The 17,771-nt window shown below is 45.2% G+C and overlaps 1 protein-coding gene across 1 annotated transcript in view; it reads left to right on the top strand.

Moving 5' to 3' along the window:
- Positions 1 to 17,771, top strand: part of CSMD2 (CUB and Sushi multiple domains 2) — a 797,331-nt gene that overhangs the window by 378,476 nt on the left and 401,084 nt on the right. Inside the window, 1 exon segment of the mRNA XM_064281672.1 lies at positions 6,897 to 7,009. Coding sequence (XP_064137742.1) covers positions 6,897 to 7,009 — 113 coding nt within the window.

Raw genomic sequence — 17,771 nt, 5'->3', positions numbered from 1 at the left:
TGGGCCAGCCTTAGGGAGGGAGTGTTGGTTTGTGCTTGGCACTGGGACACAGAGAGGCTTCAACCCTGGATCAGAGCCAGGCCGTGGCCATGGTCTAGTTAAGAGCCAATGCCCATGGGAGGTGCTCAGGGAGCACAGAAGCCAGACGCTATGATGGTGAGGGAGTGGAAGCTGCACAGAGGAGGAGATGTTGCCCTTGAATTTATAGATTATAGACTTTGCATGGACTCCTCATAGCTAGGGAATCACCGTGGAGGTGGCTTCCGCTGGCAAGCACAGTGCCTTGTACACCTCACATGCTTGGTGAGTAAATGAATGAATGAATGAGAGAGTGAATACGTGAATGAGTTTCCTCATGAGAATATCCATTTTCACAGATGCTGGGGTTTAAGCCAAGATCCCTCAATACTCCTTCCCCTCAGCTTGCAATTAGACAGTGATTCCTTGCGAAGTCACTGTCACCATCTTGTGGGGGTGTCTCTCAGCACCTCAACATCCTGTCTGTTTATTAAACTCCTTGAATTATCCTGATTTGGGTGTGCCACCTTAAGAAGATATGCTTTCCATGAAGTCTGCTCCAAGCTGTCTTATCACCAGGAGAAGGGCTTAGATTTTGCTTTCCACAGAGGAACGCGAAGCCACTTTTTTCCCCAATCAAGTACATGCATTAAAGGGAGTGATTTTCTTTTTTACCCCAAGCCATATGCCATTAATGAAGCCCCATTTAATGGAAGTCAATTTACCAAAAAGAAGAAAAAAGTTGGGTATAATTGCTTAAATACATTTTATGTCGTACTGCAATTGCAATTTTCTGGGCGAACTTGGAATTCCTGGGCCCCCCATAGTGAAGTTAATGTGGACAGGAAGGTTTGAAGGGGAGAATTTCTCTTTGTACTTCTCTCCCTTAATTATGATTCTAAGAGGGTGCAAAATTAAAGAGGATCCTGGGGGGGAAGAGGGAGGAGCTGAGCAGGGACAGAATGGAATTCAGCCTAAACCATTCCACCGCCTTCCTTCACCCTTGCATGCCTGTATGTGTCGGTATAATGCAGCAGCTGAGTGCAGAGGCCCTGAATTGGATGACCTCGGGTTGAATCCCACCTCTACCAGTGAATGGCTGGGTGACCTTGAGCAAGTTTCTTAACCTATCTGGGCAGCCAGGTGGTGCAATGGGGAGGGGCATAAAAAGCTGGAATTGCAAAATGTAGAGAAGCACAAAATGGCAGTGTGTTTTCTAGGACATGGGAGCTCTTCTGTTTGCTTGGAGAACTCTTTGTGTGTGTGTGTGTGTGTGTGTGTGTGTGTGTGTATGTGTGCGCGCACGCGCACACACACACGTGCGCTGAGGGAGGGAAGGCAAGCAGGAGTCAGACCAAAGTCTTTACAGAGAAAGTGACATTCGATCAAAGGCTTGGAGGAAGTGAGGAAGTGAGGGGTGAGCCAGGCAAAGATCTGGAAAAAGAGCCAGCATAGCAGGTAGAGGGAGCTTCATGTGCAAACGCCCTGAGGCAGGAGCACGCCTGGCCAGATTGAAACAGCAAGGACACCCATGTGACTGGGGCATAAAGAGGAGAGGAGAAGAGCACTAGAGCCCTTTTAAATCCTTTAGGTCATAAGAAAGCCTTTTACCCTGAAGACAGGATCCACTGAGGGTTTTGTTTTGTTAACTAACTCTTTAAAGGTATGGAGTCCCTGGGTGACGCAAAGACTACTAATTGAAAGGTCTGTGGTTCGAACCTACCCAGAGACACCTCAGAAGAAAGACCTGATGACCTGCTTCCAAAAAGCCACAGCTTTGAAAGTCCTATGGAGTGAAGTTCTTCTCTGTAACACATGTGGTTGCCATGAGCCAATCGACTTGACAGCAACTGGAAATTAAGCTTATAGGAGTCCCTGGGTGGTGCAAATAGTTAACGCCCTTGGCTGCTAACTGAAAAGCTGGTGGTTCGAGTCCACCCAGAGGTGCCTCAGAAGAAAGACCTGGCAGTCTATTTCAAAAAAAGCAGCCATTGAAAACCCTCTGGGGCACAGTTCTACTCCAACACACATGGGCTCACCATGAGTTGGAGTCAACTCAAGGATAACTGGTTTAGGTTTATTAAGGTATAATTTAATATAATATACCCGTTTTCGATGCATAGTTCTTTGGAGCTTTGATAAATGTGTATACTCCATATAACTACTATCTTATTCAAGATACAGAAGATTTCCGTCACAAGGGGATTCCTTTGTGTCCCTTTCTAGGCAATCCCCAACCCAACCACTCACCCTCAGGCCCTGCACCCACTAATCTGCTTTCTCTCACTGTAGATGCAGTCTTTCCGTGTTGTTGTCTGTCAGGTTGATTTTCAACTCAATGGCCTGTGACGGAGTAGAACTGCCCCATAGGGCTTTCTTGGCTGTAATCTTTACAGAAGCAGACCACCAGGCCTTTCTCCTGCGGAACCACTGGGTGGGTTCCAACCACCAGCTTTTCAGTTAGCGACTGAGCACTTAGCCATTGAGCCACCAGGGCTCCTTAGTCTTACTATAAAAAAAAACAAAAACAAACCTAGTGCTGTCGAGTCAATTTCAACTCATAGTGACCCTATAGGACAGAGTAGAACTGCCCCATAGAGTTTCCAAGGAGTGCCTCGTAGATTTGAACTGCGAACCCTTTGGTTGGCAGCCATGGCACTTAACCTTTACGCCACCAGGGTTTCCCAGTCTTACTATAGTGTCGTATAAATGGAATCATACAGTAAATACTCTTCCATTGCTCAGCATAATGCTTTTGAGAGTCATCCATATCATTGCCTGTATCAAAATAGTTTGTTCCTTTCTATTGGAGATTTTGAGCAGAGACATGACACTATCTCATGACACTATTTCATCCTGAAAAAAAAAAAAAAAACAGTTGAAATGATATATATGCCAAAAAAAAAAGAAGAAAAACCCATTGCCATCAAGTCAATTCTGACTCATAGGGACCATATAGGACACAGTAGGACTGCCCCGTAGAGTTTCCAAGGTGAATTCTTACCGCCCACATTTTGGTTAGCAGCTGAACTCTTAACCACTGCGCCACCAGAGCTCCAAATATATGTATAGGTTTTCACTGGCTAATTTTTTCAGAAGTAGACTCCCAGGTCCTTCTTCGTAGTCTGCCTTAGTCTGGAAGCTCAGCTGAAACCTGTCCACCATGGGTGACCCTGCTGGTATTTGAAATATGAGTGGTATAGCTTCCAGCATCACAGCAGCACACAAGTCACCACAGTACAACCCACTGACAGACATGTAGGTTATATATATATTCTTTTTTAACCACAATTAAACAAAAAAAAAAAAAGGTGATACACACACAGACAAGGCTGGTCTTGAGAGTTCTGAGCCTTGGGAATTAATGATGAATGGCTTCCTGGGAGTGGGTAAGGGTATGGGATAGAAACAACAGGGAGAAGTCCATAGGGCTTCCCAAGTTTACAACTGGGGGTTACAGCAATCAATCCTACTCAGACCCAACGGGCTGGGGAGGCCTGGCTGACTTCCTGTTACACTGTAATTCTGGTGTGTAGACAATGGAGATCATTAATATCCTGCTCTTGGGACCCCAGCACCCTCCTTTCATTCTATTTTTCAGTAAGAGCCTTTGGTTCTGAATTATTCAGGTAAATTCTCTCTATTTCTACTTCCTTATGTAAATAGCCTCCAAGCTTCATCATTGAGGTAGAATTGAATTTGGCCTGGAGGAAAAGAAAAATCCACAATACCATTTGTGGCTCCTTAGAAAACTTAAATGACTCAGCCAGTAATAAACTATTTTAAACGAAATCTGGTGAAATACAGTAATTGGTTTCTATAATAGCTCTTACCAGAGCAATATGGGTTATATTCCTGGAGTTTGGTGTGTGTCAGCATTTTCATGATAGGAGAACTCAGTTGTGTAGGATGTGAAGCTCCTCGGTTAGTTTCTTTGTTTAATACATATTTATGAAGACCTGCTATGCTGGCTCTCTTCCACTTGCCCTTCCAGATCCTCTACCTAGCCTTCTCCACCTTGCTCGGTACCTGAAGAAACTTAACCTGTGGGGCTACATCAGCACCCTCGCTTGCCCTCTAGCTTCCAGTTGGGTTAGATCAATAGGAGCATAGGCCAAAGATTGGAGGAGGGGAAGGAGGGGAGTAAGTTCAGAGGTTTCATTCCTTGCTGCCTTCTAGAAGGATTTTCAAAAACTGGCTGTACCCTTTCTCATTTGGGGATAACCATTCCCTCTCTTCCCCGCTCCAGGCCTGAGGACGGTGATGAGCCCCTGTTACCAGGCCCAGGGCTTTCCCTACAACCTGCCCTCACTTTTGTAGAGTGCATTTATTAAACTCCTTGAATTATCCTCATGTGCACATGCTACCTGTGTTTTCTGATGGGACCCTGGTGCGCCCATTTTGTACCAAGTGATGTACTAGGTGGTGGAATGAGGAATAAAATAGCACCTGTCATTTACTGAGAGCCTACTATTTGCCAGAGACTGTGCTAAGGTCTTGTGTGTGTGGGTAGATGAGGGGGTAAAAATACAATACACACAACAAAACATTTGCCAGTTCAACAGTTTTTGCATGTATTATTCAGTGGCATTGATTACATTCTTCATGTTATACAACCATTTTTGCTATCCCTTTCCGAATTATTTTGCCACCATGAGCAGAACCTCAGTGCTCTCTATGCAATAACTCCCTCTTTCCCCCTCCTTCCCATCCCAGGTAACCACTAATAAGCTTTGGTTTCTATGTATTTGCCTGTTTCATGTAAGTGAGATCATACAATATTTGTCCTTCATCCACGTGGTGGCATGCATCAGGACTTCATTTCTCTTTATGGCTGAGTAATATTCCATTGTGTGTATGTACCACATTTTGTTTAGCCATTCGTCTGTTGGTGGACATTTAGGTTGTTTCCACCTTTAGGCAACTGCAAATAGTGCTGCAATGAACATTGGTGTGCTGAGGTCTTTTTGAGCATTATCGTTATTATTATTACTATTATTTTTCTTGCAACCGTTTGAGGGAGGGGTTACTATTGTCCCCATTTTATAGGTGACGTCACTGAGCTACTGAATGCTTAAGTGATTTTCCTAAGATCACATAGCTGATCGCTCCAAAGCCTGAGCTTCTTGGCCACTAAACTGCGCCACCCCTTTGAGGGTTATCTTAGGGAGACCCACACCTAGTTAACGGAATTACACCTTGCATAAAATGCTGTGGCATCCCAGAGGAGGGGATAGGAAAATTGTCATTGTTGAACTAATATGTGTCAAATACTAGGCTAGGTTCTTTGCCCATGAGGTCTTACATATATATTCCCCTGAATTCTTCAGGCTGGTATTTATTCCCAGTCCAGAAAGTTTAAGTAACTGGTCCAAAGTCACACTCTAGTTAAGCGATAAAGCCTGGATATGAACCCAAATCTGGTGGCTTCAAAGCCAAAGAGAGCAGGAAAGGCTTTCATGGGGATGTAGCATTTAAGGGGCTTCCCCACGTTGTCTCCAGGTAGACATGGTGACGTAGGTGAGAGGGATACAAGTAGGTAGCAGTCCAGGCAGGAAGAACAAAGACTCAGGAAAAGGAAAAAGCATGGAATGCATAAGAGACATAGGTAGGGTGTATGTGTGGGAATGAGAGCAGACAGGAAAGACAGAGGAGTGAATTGACCAAATTAGAAATGGCCTTGAATTTGAACTCTATCCTGTTGCTAACAGAAAGTCATGAGAAGTCTTTGTAGCTGATGTGTATGCAGGGAGGAAGAGAGGGAAGAAGCTGGGCATCTTCCAGGTAGGAGGCTATGGGGTGGTCCAGAGAAGAGAAGATGAGGCGGAGATTCCTGAGGGGCAGGGGAATGAGCAGAGCCAGGGACGGGACACCGAGGGCTTAGCCAGAGTGACATGGTGAGGGCGAGGACTGAGTGGAGGGCTGACCAAGTAGGGCCAGGTTGGAAAGTTTGGAAGGTCATTCTCTGTAGGCACTGGGGAGCTGCTGGAGGTTCTGGTACCCTGAGTAACCCTGGGAGGAAAGACCTGATTGACGTGGAAGTTGGCTTAGGAATGGTAGTCAATAAAGAGGCTGGGGTGGTGCCATGATGGTGGAAGAGGTCCAGGTGCCCAGACCAGGGCAGGAAAAGCAGCCAGCTTGGAGAGACAGCGAGAGAATGGGGACTGTGGTCAAAGAGATGGAGTAGCAGTGGTCCAAGACTGCCAGCGCTGCCCACCCACTGAATGGAGGAGTAGGTCACAGGGAAGGCTGGACAGGTTGGAACCCAGACTGGAGGAGGCTAACCTAAAGGAGGAGGGCAGGCCCGCCAGAAGAGGAGGAGGCACTGCTGTGAGAGTTGGAGGGGTGAGGGAGGGCTGCAAAGGCAGAGGAGGAGCCAGAGGAGATCAGGACCTGGTAAGTGACCCAAGAAAGAGCTCCTACACCTACAAAGAGTCACATGCCTGTTACGGTTGCCCCAGGTCCTTCCTCCTGACCTCCTAGGGGCCTGACGGGCTTGCTAGGGACAGCAGGACCTCTGCTGGGGTGTCGAGGAAAGGGGCCATAACTCTCCTGGAAGGTCTGGACCGCTGCTAAAAGGGCTGGTCCTCTGTTGAGGGGCTGGAACTCTTCTCTAGGCTTGAAGAATCCACCGCTTCTCTCAGCATCTCAGGGAAACCTAAGGGTAGGATGAGCGCTTGGAGGGCGCACCAAGCCCCCCTCCAGCTGCTCAGGCCCCAGGCTACTGCGGACAGCTGAGGCAGCCAGTCCTCCCCTTCCCACTTCCAAGGCTGGACTGAGGTCCCAGCAGGCATGGGAAGTGGGGAGACTCCCAGATGCCTGGACCTCTGTCTGACCCAGCTATGCTCCTGACCTGGTCCTGCTTCCTGTCCCCACAGGTTCACAGGAGCCAGCCTCCCAGCCCCTGTCATCAGCAGCAAGAACTGGCTGCGGCTACACTTCACATCGGACGGCAACCACCGGCAGCGCGGCTTCAGTGCCCAGTACCAAGGTAGGCGGGGCCCAGGACCCACCGTCATCCTTGGCTCACAGGGCAAAGACACCTGGAAGGGCTCATCCTGTCCCCAGACTGAGTCCCTGTGGCTGCGGGGTGTCCTTGCCTCTGTTGTCCTGTTCCTATTTGCAGACCTCTGGGTCTCTGTATGTGCCTTATGGTCTGTGACATTTCCCTACTTGTCCACCCCTTCTTAGATCCAGGCTAATCATAACAGCTCATCCTTACCAAGGGCCTTCTGAGGGTGAGGCACTGTTATAGGCACCTGACAGGTATCATCTTGCTTAATCCTTCTCATTGCCCTGTGAGGTAAATACTGTTAAAAACCAAACCAGTTGCCGTCGAGTCAACTTCGACTCATGGCGACCCCATGTGTGTCAGGGTAAAGGTGTCCTCCACAGGGTTTGATTTTTTTTTTTAATATTTTATTGTGTTTTAGGTGAAACTCTATTATAAACTTTATATAGCAGATTAGGTTCCCATTTAACAATTTTTATACAAATTGTTCCATGACATTTGGTTACATTTTTCACAATGTGTCAACATTCTCATTATTTCCATTCTGTTCATTGTTTCCATTAATCTAGCTTCCCTGCCCCTCCTTAGCTTCTCGTCTTTGTTTTAGGGTAAATAATCAAATATATGAGACCATTTGGGCTCATATATTTGATTATTTAAGGGAGAACAGTATCCACAGGTGATACTGTTTATTTTATAAGCCAATCTGTTATTTGGACAAAAGGTGACCACTGGTTCAGTTCCAAGTTCAAAGGTATCTTAGAGTGACAGTCTCAGGGGACCTTCTAGTCTCTACTGGTCCAGTAAATCTGGCCTTTTTAAGGATTTGCGATTTGTTCTACGTTTTTCTCCCTTGCTATCCGGGACCTTCTACTGTGTCCCTGGTCAGAACGGTTGATAGCGGTAGCGGGTCGCATCTAGTTCTTCTGGTCTCAGGCTAGATGAGGCCGTGGTTCATGTGCGGTGTTAGTCCTGTGGACTAGTTTCTTCTTGGAATCTTTGGTTTCCTTCATTCTCTTTTGTTCCAGATGAGACCAATAGTTGTATCTTAGATGACTGCTTTCAAGCTTTTAAGACCGCAGATGCTACTCACCAAACTAGAATGTAGAACATTATCTTTAAGAACTGTAATTATGCCAATTGACCGAGTTGTCCCAGGAGACTATGGTCCCAAGCCTTCAATCCCTGTAAATCAGTCCTGAGAGGTGTTAGATTATGTCTAGGAAGTATCCATAATTGTGCCCCCTAGGTGGTTTATTATATATATATATAAATACATACACAGCGCACATAAGTGTGTGTGTGTGTGTGTGTGTGCATACAGACATACCTATACGTGCACACCCATATACTCACGTGTGCATGTGCCTTCCTATACACATATATGCATACATATCTACCTATGTAATCACACACACTTTTTTGGTTGTTATCATTGTTGTTGCAAAATTGTATGTTACAGCATTTACTAAAATTGTCCCTTACTCTTGTGTACTTCTTAGTGTCTTCATTTACCTTGGACAAGTTGCACAGACTTCACTCATGTTAGGTATTGCCTTTCCCATCACCAAAAATAAGGAGTGTCTATTTTTTTTTTTATTGTGTAAAAAGTGATTCCCTCTTACTCTTCCAATCCTGATAACCATCAAAGAAAGTTGCTTTCTGTATGTGTACCTATTCTTGACTTTTTATAAGAGTGAGACCATACAGTATTTGTCTTTTTGTGACCAACTTATTTCACTCAGCATTACGTCCTCCCAATTCATCCATATTATGTTTTATGAAAGCATCATAATTCTTTATAATTGCATAGTAGTCTATTGTATGCATGTACCACAATTTATCCATTTATTTGTTGATGGGCACCTAGGTCTCCATAGGGTTTTCAATGGCTGTGATCTTTTGGAAGTAGATCTCCAGGCCTTTCTTCCCAGACACCTCTGGGTGGATTTGAACTGCCAGCCTCTCAGTTAGTAGCCAAGCTCTTAGCTGTTTGCACCACCCAGAGACTCCAAGTACCATCACCGCCCCCATTTTATGGATGAAGAAGCTGAGGCTTGGAAACATTAAGCCGGCTGCCCCATGTCATCTAAGCCTTTGCCATTTGAGTCCAGAACCCACCCTCTTAACCACCATACTTTAGCCTACCCCAAAATAAAGCAGGAGAGCAGTCCACATTCCAACTATTTTTCATTTTATCTAGAATATGGGTGTATTATAAGCATAGACAAAATATCCCTGGGGTGCAGGGGTTAAAGTGCTCAGCAGCTAACCTAAAGGTCAGTGGTTTGAACCTACCAGCCACTCCATGGGAGAAAGATGTGGCAGCCTGTTCCCCTAAAGATTGCAGCCTTGGAAACCCATGGGGCAGTTCTGTTCCATCCAATAGAGTTACTGGACTCAACAGCAATGGTTTTGGTAGCCAAGATGCTCAAATCTGTAAAGAGCTGTCTGGTTGCAAGAGATTTCAGGCTAGGAATGGTGGGCAAAAATTGCAGGTAAGCAGCTTTCTGCCCCAATAATGAAGAATTTCCTAACCCGAAGAGCTACCTATAAAAAGGATGGGCGAACACAGGAAAGGGGGTACCAGTGGTTCAGTGGTAGAATTCTTGCCTTCCATATGGGAGACCCAGCTTCAATTCCCACCAGTGCACTTCATGTGCAGCCACCACCCATCTGTCATCGGAGGCTTGTATGTTGCTATGATGCTGAACAGGTTTCAGCGAAGCTTCCAGACTAAGATAGACTAGGAAGAAAGGCCTGGCGATCTGCTTCTGAAAATCAGCCAGTGAAAACCCTATGGATCACAACAGTCCAATCTGCAACCAATCATGGGGTTGGTGCAGGAGGGGGCAGCATTTTGTTCCATGGTGCGTGGGGTCACCATGAGTCAGGGGCCAACTTGATGGCAGCTAACAATATCGCGTAGAGAAAATCCAAAACCCCAATGGGCATATGGGAGTGGGTGATGACGTTCCTTTTCTACCTTGAGTTTATTCAAAGTATACAAAATTTATGGAAATAAACATTTAGGGTTGACCTCATAACTTGCTCATTAAGCCTTTAACTATTATCAATCACAAATTAAGTGTGGTTGTAATCGATTCAACAGCACACTTGTATTGCACACTTACTCTATATAAGGCCCTGGGGAATGAAAAGAGGAGTGGGCTTAGGTTGCAGTGTGGTAAATTCACATACATAGGAATAATTGCAATGTGGGCCTGATAAACTAAACGCAAAAATATAACCTGTTGCCGTAAAGTCGATTCAGACTCATAGCTACCCTACATGTTACAGAGTAGAACTGCTGCATAGGGGTTTCTGAGTTGACTCGATGGCAATGGGTTTGGTTTTTGATTTTGGATAATCTTTATGGAAGGAGATTGACAGGCCTTTCTTTGGTGCCACAAGGTGGTTTCGAACCGACAACCTTTAGGTTACTAGTCCAGCCAACCTCCCAGGGATCTGCGGGCCTGATATTAGTGTGAAAATTGAAACAGAAACACCGTTGAGGGGGTGCTGAGGAAGGAGTGTTGGATTGCAAGAGGAGAGCAGTTAAAGGCTTCACAATGAAATCTCAGCAGCTTGCTTGTCCAAACCCCCTGCTGGTTTCAGCCCAGACAGCAAGGCGCACTGCCCACCTTGAAGGGCACAGAGCAGGGCCCAGCCCCCGTTGCAAGGCCCCAGGGGCCAAACATCCTGGCTGGAAACAGGGATAAAAGCAGCTCCAGAGGTGGAAGCATTAAGTTTTAAGCCAACCTTTTATGAATGACCTCATTTACTTGGCCTTGTGTGGCAGAACACATTTGAAATTTTTTAAAAAATAAACAAGAAACCGACTTGGTGTGAGGAGTTTAACAAAGACTCTCCAAGAGCTTTCCTAGAGACATTCTTTCTGCATTCAAGGTTGGGCCTTTGTGTGAGTGGGGCATCTGTCTGAATCTCTCCGTTGTGTTTTTCAAAATAGAAAAGCAGAGGGGAATATTATAATTTTGTATGATTAAATAAGTGCCAGATGTTTCTAATATTTTACATTACTGAAGGCCTGTTTGTCATTGTAATAGGTTAAGGTTTGATGCCAGACAATGGAGAACAAGAACGCAGACCAGACATCTCCTGATCACAGGGGAAAGAACACACACTGATTGCGCTCCTATTGTGCACCAGGCTCTGTGCTGGGCACTGTGCAAGCATTGCTCTATTTGATTCTCCCAACAACACAGTAACATAGGTGTTTCATTCCCATTTTTCAGCTGAGGGAGCTGAGGCTCAGAGAGGTTGTGGAACTAGCCCAAGCTCACACAGCTTGTATGTGGTGAAACTCAAATTCATTTGTAAGCCTATGTGAGTCTTTCTACAAACTCACAAGACCTCCACTTAGAATACTTTGGTTATCTTTCCTTTCCTGTTCGGCCACTAGCTTTTTTTTTTTTTTTTTTTAGCTTTTTTATTTTTTAGAGCAGTTTTAGATCTACAGAAAAATTGCAACCAAGTACAGAGTTCCCATATATCCTCTCTTCCTCCTGCACACATCTTATATTTGTTACAATTGATGGACAAATAAACAAACAAAAAAAACAAACAGACCCGTTGCTGTTGAGTCAATTCCAACTCATAGCAACCGTGTGGGACAGAGTAGAACTGCCCTGTAGAGTTTCCAGGGAGTGGCTAGTGGATTCGGGCTGCCAACATTTTGGTTAGCAGCTGAGCTCTTAACCACTGGGCCACCAGGACTCAATGACCCAATACTTATACATTATTATTAACTGAAGTCCATAGTTTACATTAGGGTTCCCTCTTTGTGTTTTACAGTTCTGTGGGTTTTGACAAACACATAGTGTCATGTGGCCACCATTATAGTATCATGGAGAATAATTTCACTGCCCTTAAAATGTCCAGGGCTCCACCTGTTCATCCCTTCTTCCTGGGCCTCTGGTAACTTCTGATCTTTTTGCTGTCTCTATAGTTTTGTCTTTTCCAGAATGTCATATAGTTGGAATCATGTAGCGTGTAGTTTTCGCAGACTGGCTCCTTTCTCTTAGTGGTAGGCACTTAAGTTTTCTCTGTGTCTTTTCATGGCCTGAGAGTGCATTTATTTTTATCATTGAATAATATTCCATTGTATGGATGTACCACAGTTTGTTTATCCATTCGTCTACTGAAGGATATCTCGATTGCTTTCAATTTTTGGCAATTATGAATAAAGCTGCTATCATGTGTAGGTTTTTATGTGGACATAAGTTTTCCTTGGCCTGTAGCTTTTAAACTTCGCTTTCTAAGTCTCACCCTTCAGTGTTGCTAGCTGCCGTCTAGCCAGCTCCTGACTCATGGTGACCCCATGTGCGACGGAATGAAGCGCTGCCTGATCCTGCGCCATCACCATGATCAGTTGTGGATCAGACAATGTTCTGTTATGATCCACAGGGTTTTCATTGGCTGATTTTCAGAAATAGACCACCAGGCCTTTCTTCCTAGCCCATCTTAGTCTGGACGCTCCACTGAAACCTGTTCAGCATCGTGGCAACAGTCAAGCCTCCAGTGACAGACAGGAAGTGGCTGCACCCTCGGTGCTTTGGCTGGGAATTGAACCTGAGTCACCCCATAGTAAAAAACACATTTTATAACACAACCCAGTACACACGTACAACTATAGAACTAAAAGGAAAGTGTCACCAAGTAATAGCCTTATGAAGTGTGGTGCATCCTGAAATTTTTCTTTTCCATTTTTTAATGCTAATTATAATCTCTAATTTGACTTTATAAGCCTGCAACAGGGGATAACCCACAAGCTGAAAAATATTGTTTTAGTCGTGAACTGGAAAACAGACCCTCCCTATCTTATTCTCTGTCTACCACATCACAGCCCAGAACAGGTTTTTGGGTATTAGTATGTGCCAGCATTTACAGAGGGCTCTCTAGGCTTCAGACACTTGACATTTATTATTTCACTCAAGTCTAATAGCAGTTGTGTGAGGTGGACACTCTTATTAACCCCATTTTACAGATGAGGAAAGAGAGGCTCAGAGAGGGGCCATAGCTGGCTTTGGTCTCATTGATAATATATAGGAGTCAGCAGCTGAGTTCCAGCAGTATTAATCTGGACCTGACATGCTTAATTACTGTGGCGTGTGCCAATTGTTAATGCATGACCCTGTTCTGGAACCTTCTTTTTCTAGTGTTTTCCAGATTGAGAGTACCCAGTACAAGGGCACACAATGATTATTTAGCAACTCGGTGACCCTAAAGAGGACTTCTCAACCTCAGCGCTATAGACATTGTGGACTGGATAATTTTCTGTTGTGGGGGACTGTCCTGTGCATTGTAGGATGTTTAGCAGCACCCCTGGCTTCTACATATAAGATGCCAGTAGCCGACCCCCAACATACACACAATTGCAACAACCAAGAATGTCTCTAGACATTGCCAAATGTCCCGTGGGGGGTAAAAATCAACCCTGGTTGAGAATCACAGCTCTAAAAGAATGAAAACTTTGGAACCATAAAGACCAACCTAAGTTTTACTGCTTGTAAACACAGTCCAAAAAGAGTAGTAGAGACAGTTCTCAGTCAGGGGCCTGGCAGGAGGCAGAGGCACGCTGCGTGGCGTTAACTGAAGAGGGTTTAGGGAAGGGCCCGCTACAGAGGGGAAGAACAGTTGCTGTCGAGTGAACTCTCACTCAAGGCAAGCCCATGCGTGTCAGGGTAGAACTGTGCTCCACAGGGTTATCCATGGCTGATTTTTCAGAAGTAGATCACAGGCCTTTCTTCCGAGGCACCTCTGGGTGAACTCAAATCTCCAACCTTTTGGTTAGCAGCCAAGCACATTAACCATTTGCACGACCCAAGGAACCCACAAGGAATGGCAAGGCCAGAGACTAAACATTGTTGTTGTTGTTAGGTGCCGTCGAGTCGGTTCCAACTCATAGCGACCCTGTGCACAACAGAACGAAACTGCGCGGTCCTGCGCCATTCTCACAATTGTTGTTATGCTTGAGCCCATTGTTGCAGCCACTGTGTCAATCCACCTCGTTGAGGGTCTTCCTCTTTTCCGCTGACCCTGTACTCTGCCAAGCATGATGTCCTTCTCCAGAGACTGATCCCTCCTGACAACATGTCCAAAGTATGTAAGACGCAGTCTCGCCATCCTTGCTTCTAAGGAGCATTCTGGTTGTACTTCTGTCAAGAGAGATTTATTCATTCTTCTGGCAGTCCATGGTATAGTCAATATTCTTTGCCAACGCCACAATTCAAAGGCATTGATTCTTCTTCGGTATTCCTTATTCATTGTTCAGTATTCACATGCATATGATGCAATTGAAAATACCATGGCTTGGGTCAGGCACACCTTAGTCTTCAAGGTGACATATTTGCTCTTCAACACTTTAAAGAGGTCCTTTGCGGCAGATTTACCTAATGCAATGTGTCTTTTGATTTCTTGACTGCTGCTTCCATGGCTGTTGATTGTGGATCCAAGTAAAATGAAATCCTTGACAATTTCAATCAGCCAGTAAAAACTTTGTGAATAGCAGCAGAGCATTGTCTGATATAGTCCTGGAAGATGAGCCCCCCAGACTAAACATTAGAGGGGCCTTTACTGCTACTACATTTGAAGAGGTCAGGGCCTGAAATGGGGAGAGATAGAACCATGGAAAAGGGACCTCATGGCAGAGCTGTGGCCTGCAAGAGCCTGGCCACTTTCAACTCATAGTGCGGGGAGGAAGAACCAGAGGAATCAGTAAGCTGATCTCATACTCCTCCCTTCCTCCCTCTCTCCCTCCAGTCTCCTGCCGTGCCTCTCATGGTATCTTAGTTATCCAGTGCTGCTATAACAGAAATACCACAAGTGGATGGCTTCAACAAACAGGAGTTTATTCTCTCACAGTCTAGGAGGTTAGAAGTCTAAATTCAGGGTGCCAGCTCCCAGGGAAGAGTTTCTCTTTCTGTCAGTTTTAGAGAAAGGTCCTTATCATCCATCTTCCCTGGTCTAGGAGCTTCTCAGAGCAGGGACGCTGGGTCCAAGGGACACACTCTGCTCCCGGCTCTGCTTTCTTGGTGGTAGGAGGTACCCATCCTCTCTGGTCACTTCCCTTTTTTATATCTCAAAAGAGATTGACTCAAGACACAACCTAATCCTGTAGACTGCATCCTGCCTCATTAATATAACTGCCTCTAATCCTTCCTTATTAACATCACAGAGGTTAGGATTTACAACACAGAGGATAATCACATCAGATGACAAAATGGTGGACAATCACACAATACTGGGAATCATGGCCTAGCCATGTTGACACACATTTTGGGGGAACACAATTCAACCTATAACACATGGGCCAACCCAAATGGAAGCAGGGACCAGGGAACCAGTGGTGTGGTCTCCAGAGGCCTTCTGCTACCTTATCCTGTTCCCTGAGAGGCCACCTTGCCTTACTAATGGGCTCCTTACTGTCTGGTAGGCCACAGAGCCAGCCTCCTGGAGCTCAGAGCTGGGCAGAGAAATTGAAAGAATGGCTCTGCAGGGGCAGCTGGAGAGTCATCCTCACAGGAGCAAGTTTACCTGCGCTCAGCTTTATGGCATTAGAGTCTCAAGTGATTTATGGCGCTTCAGAACTAATAATTGCCAACTCCTAATTGCATTGATGGATTTTCCCCCAGAGAAGCAAAAAATAAAGAAAAGATAAATAACCTACAAGGTAGCACATTGCATTCTTCTCTCTGAGCAATCAGAATTGAGAGGCGTTAGTGGCCAGATCCATTTTAACTAATACCACAGGGCATCAGAAGACACGAGTTCTAGGCTGACTGCCTCTAGCTAGCCATTGGAAAGGGGGAAGTTCTGTTCACTTTAACAAGCATTTTCTGTGTGACATTACCATGTGACAGCACAAAAAGATGAACACGATGAGGCCAACCTCTGTTCTGAAGGAGAACAGTTTAAAGAAAGGAATATACATGAATCTATAACTGTCCACAGCATGATAAGAGCTGTAATTGAGGCCTGATGAAGGGTTCTAGGACTAGAGGTAAATGAGCAATTAATTTTGCCCAGGAGACTTAAGGAAAGCCAAAAAAGATGGAGTAACTTTAATGTGGATCTCAAAAAGATGCCAGAGCAATAGAAAGAAGCTCTCCAGGTAGAACAGAGGCAAGAAAGCATGAAACTGGTAGGTCTGAAAAATCACAGATATTTATGTGTGCCTACAGCAGGGGTCTGGAGTCCCTGAGTGGTGCAAACGGTTAAGCACTACGTTACTAACCGAAAGGCTGGCGATTTGAACCCACTCTGGCATCTCAGAAGAAAGGCCTGGAGATCTGCTTCTGAAAGGTCACAGCCTTGAAAATCCTGTGGAGCACAGTTGTACTCTGCAGACGTAGGGCCACCCTATGTTGGAATGGACTCTACTGCAGCTGGTTTGGTTCGTTGCCTTTTTTTTTTTTTTTTTGCTTAAGAGCCAAGGGCTGCAAACTATAGCCTGCAGGCGAATCCAGGCCTCAGCCTGTGTTGGTATGGCCTTAAGCTAAGAGTAGTGTTTATATTTTTTAAATAGTTGAAGAAAAAAATCAAAAGACTAATGTTTCATGACACTTAAAAATTACATGAAATTCAAATTTTGGTGTCCATAAATAGAAGTTTTCTGGAATTCAGCCACACTCATTCATTCATGCATTGGTCTATGGCTGCTTTCTTGCCACAACGGAGTAGTTGAGTAGTTGCAATAGAGATAGGTGGCCCTTGTGGTTATGCATTTATATGGGGCTGTTTACAGAGAAAGTTTGCTGGACGCTAGCCTAGAACAATGGTGAACGATCCTGAGTTTGAGCTTGGAAGGTGATGTAAGGGTCGAGTTCTAAAAAGCTTAGGTTACGTTGGACTTAATTCCATGCGTGGTGGAAGGTCATCAGAAGCCTTTAACAAGAGGGGAGACCTGATTGCATTTTCATTTTAGAAAGAGCTTTGACTGCTCTAGAATTCATTCAGGGAGGCCCAGTTAAGTGTCTCCGATAATTTGAATATGACAAGGGCCAGCATTTAGGCAGAAGCAGTGGAGATGGAGGGAAGGAGACAGGCACAGTGGAGATATTTCCATGGTAAACCACCCTGGACTGGGTGACTGGTTAGGTTTGGTTGGGGGCAGGAAGGAGAAGAAGGAGTCAAGGATGTATCTTTGGGTTCTAGCTTGAGTAAATGGATAAAAATGATTAACCAAGATGGCCAGGGGCACAGATTGATGGGGCATCAATTTTTCTCTGGACACAATGATTCTTTGGTAGTTTTGTCTGGTAGGAGGACTGTTCAGTTGGTAGTTGGATAGCCTGAGGGTCTGTAGTCCAGGAAAGAAGGGTTTGGGCTAGAGATAGAGATATGACAGGTGGAAGCCAAAGTCGAGGCTGAGACCACCTCTTTGGGCAAGAGTCCTCCCCTTCTGGATAATATGAGAGGAAAAGGACCAAAAAAAGAGAGGTTTTCAAACTGGGTTCCCCCAGCAGCTGGCTTGATAGGGGATGAATGGGTGGAGCTCCAGGTTTCCAGCCCCACTTCAACCACAGTAGTCCTTTTTTGATTTATTTTTTATGATAGGCATTTACCTAAGAGTCTGTTAAATAGATAGGTACTGTAGCTAACATGTTTGGTGACCACGGGACTTAAAGTTCCTTAAGGTTCCTTCCAGTTCTGGAAGGCCAGATAAGGTTGTATAATCAATTCATCTGCCTCCAGGCAAGGAATATTTCCAGTCCTTCTC

This window comes from Loxodonta africana, chromosome 3 (assembly GCF_030014295.1).
Source record: "Loxodonta africana isolate mLoxAfr1 chromosome 3, mLoxAfr1.hap2, whole genome shotgun sequence".
In the NCBI taxonomy this organism is placed as follows: Eukaryota; Metazoa; Chordata; class Mammalia; order Proboscidea; family Elephantidae; genus Loxodonta; species Loxodonta africana.
The sequence above is the reverse complement of the archived record's forward strand: the minus strand, read 5'-3'. Positions and strand labels throughout refer to the sequence as shown.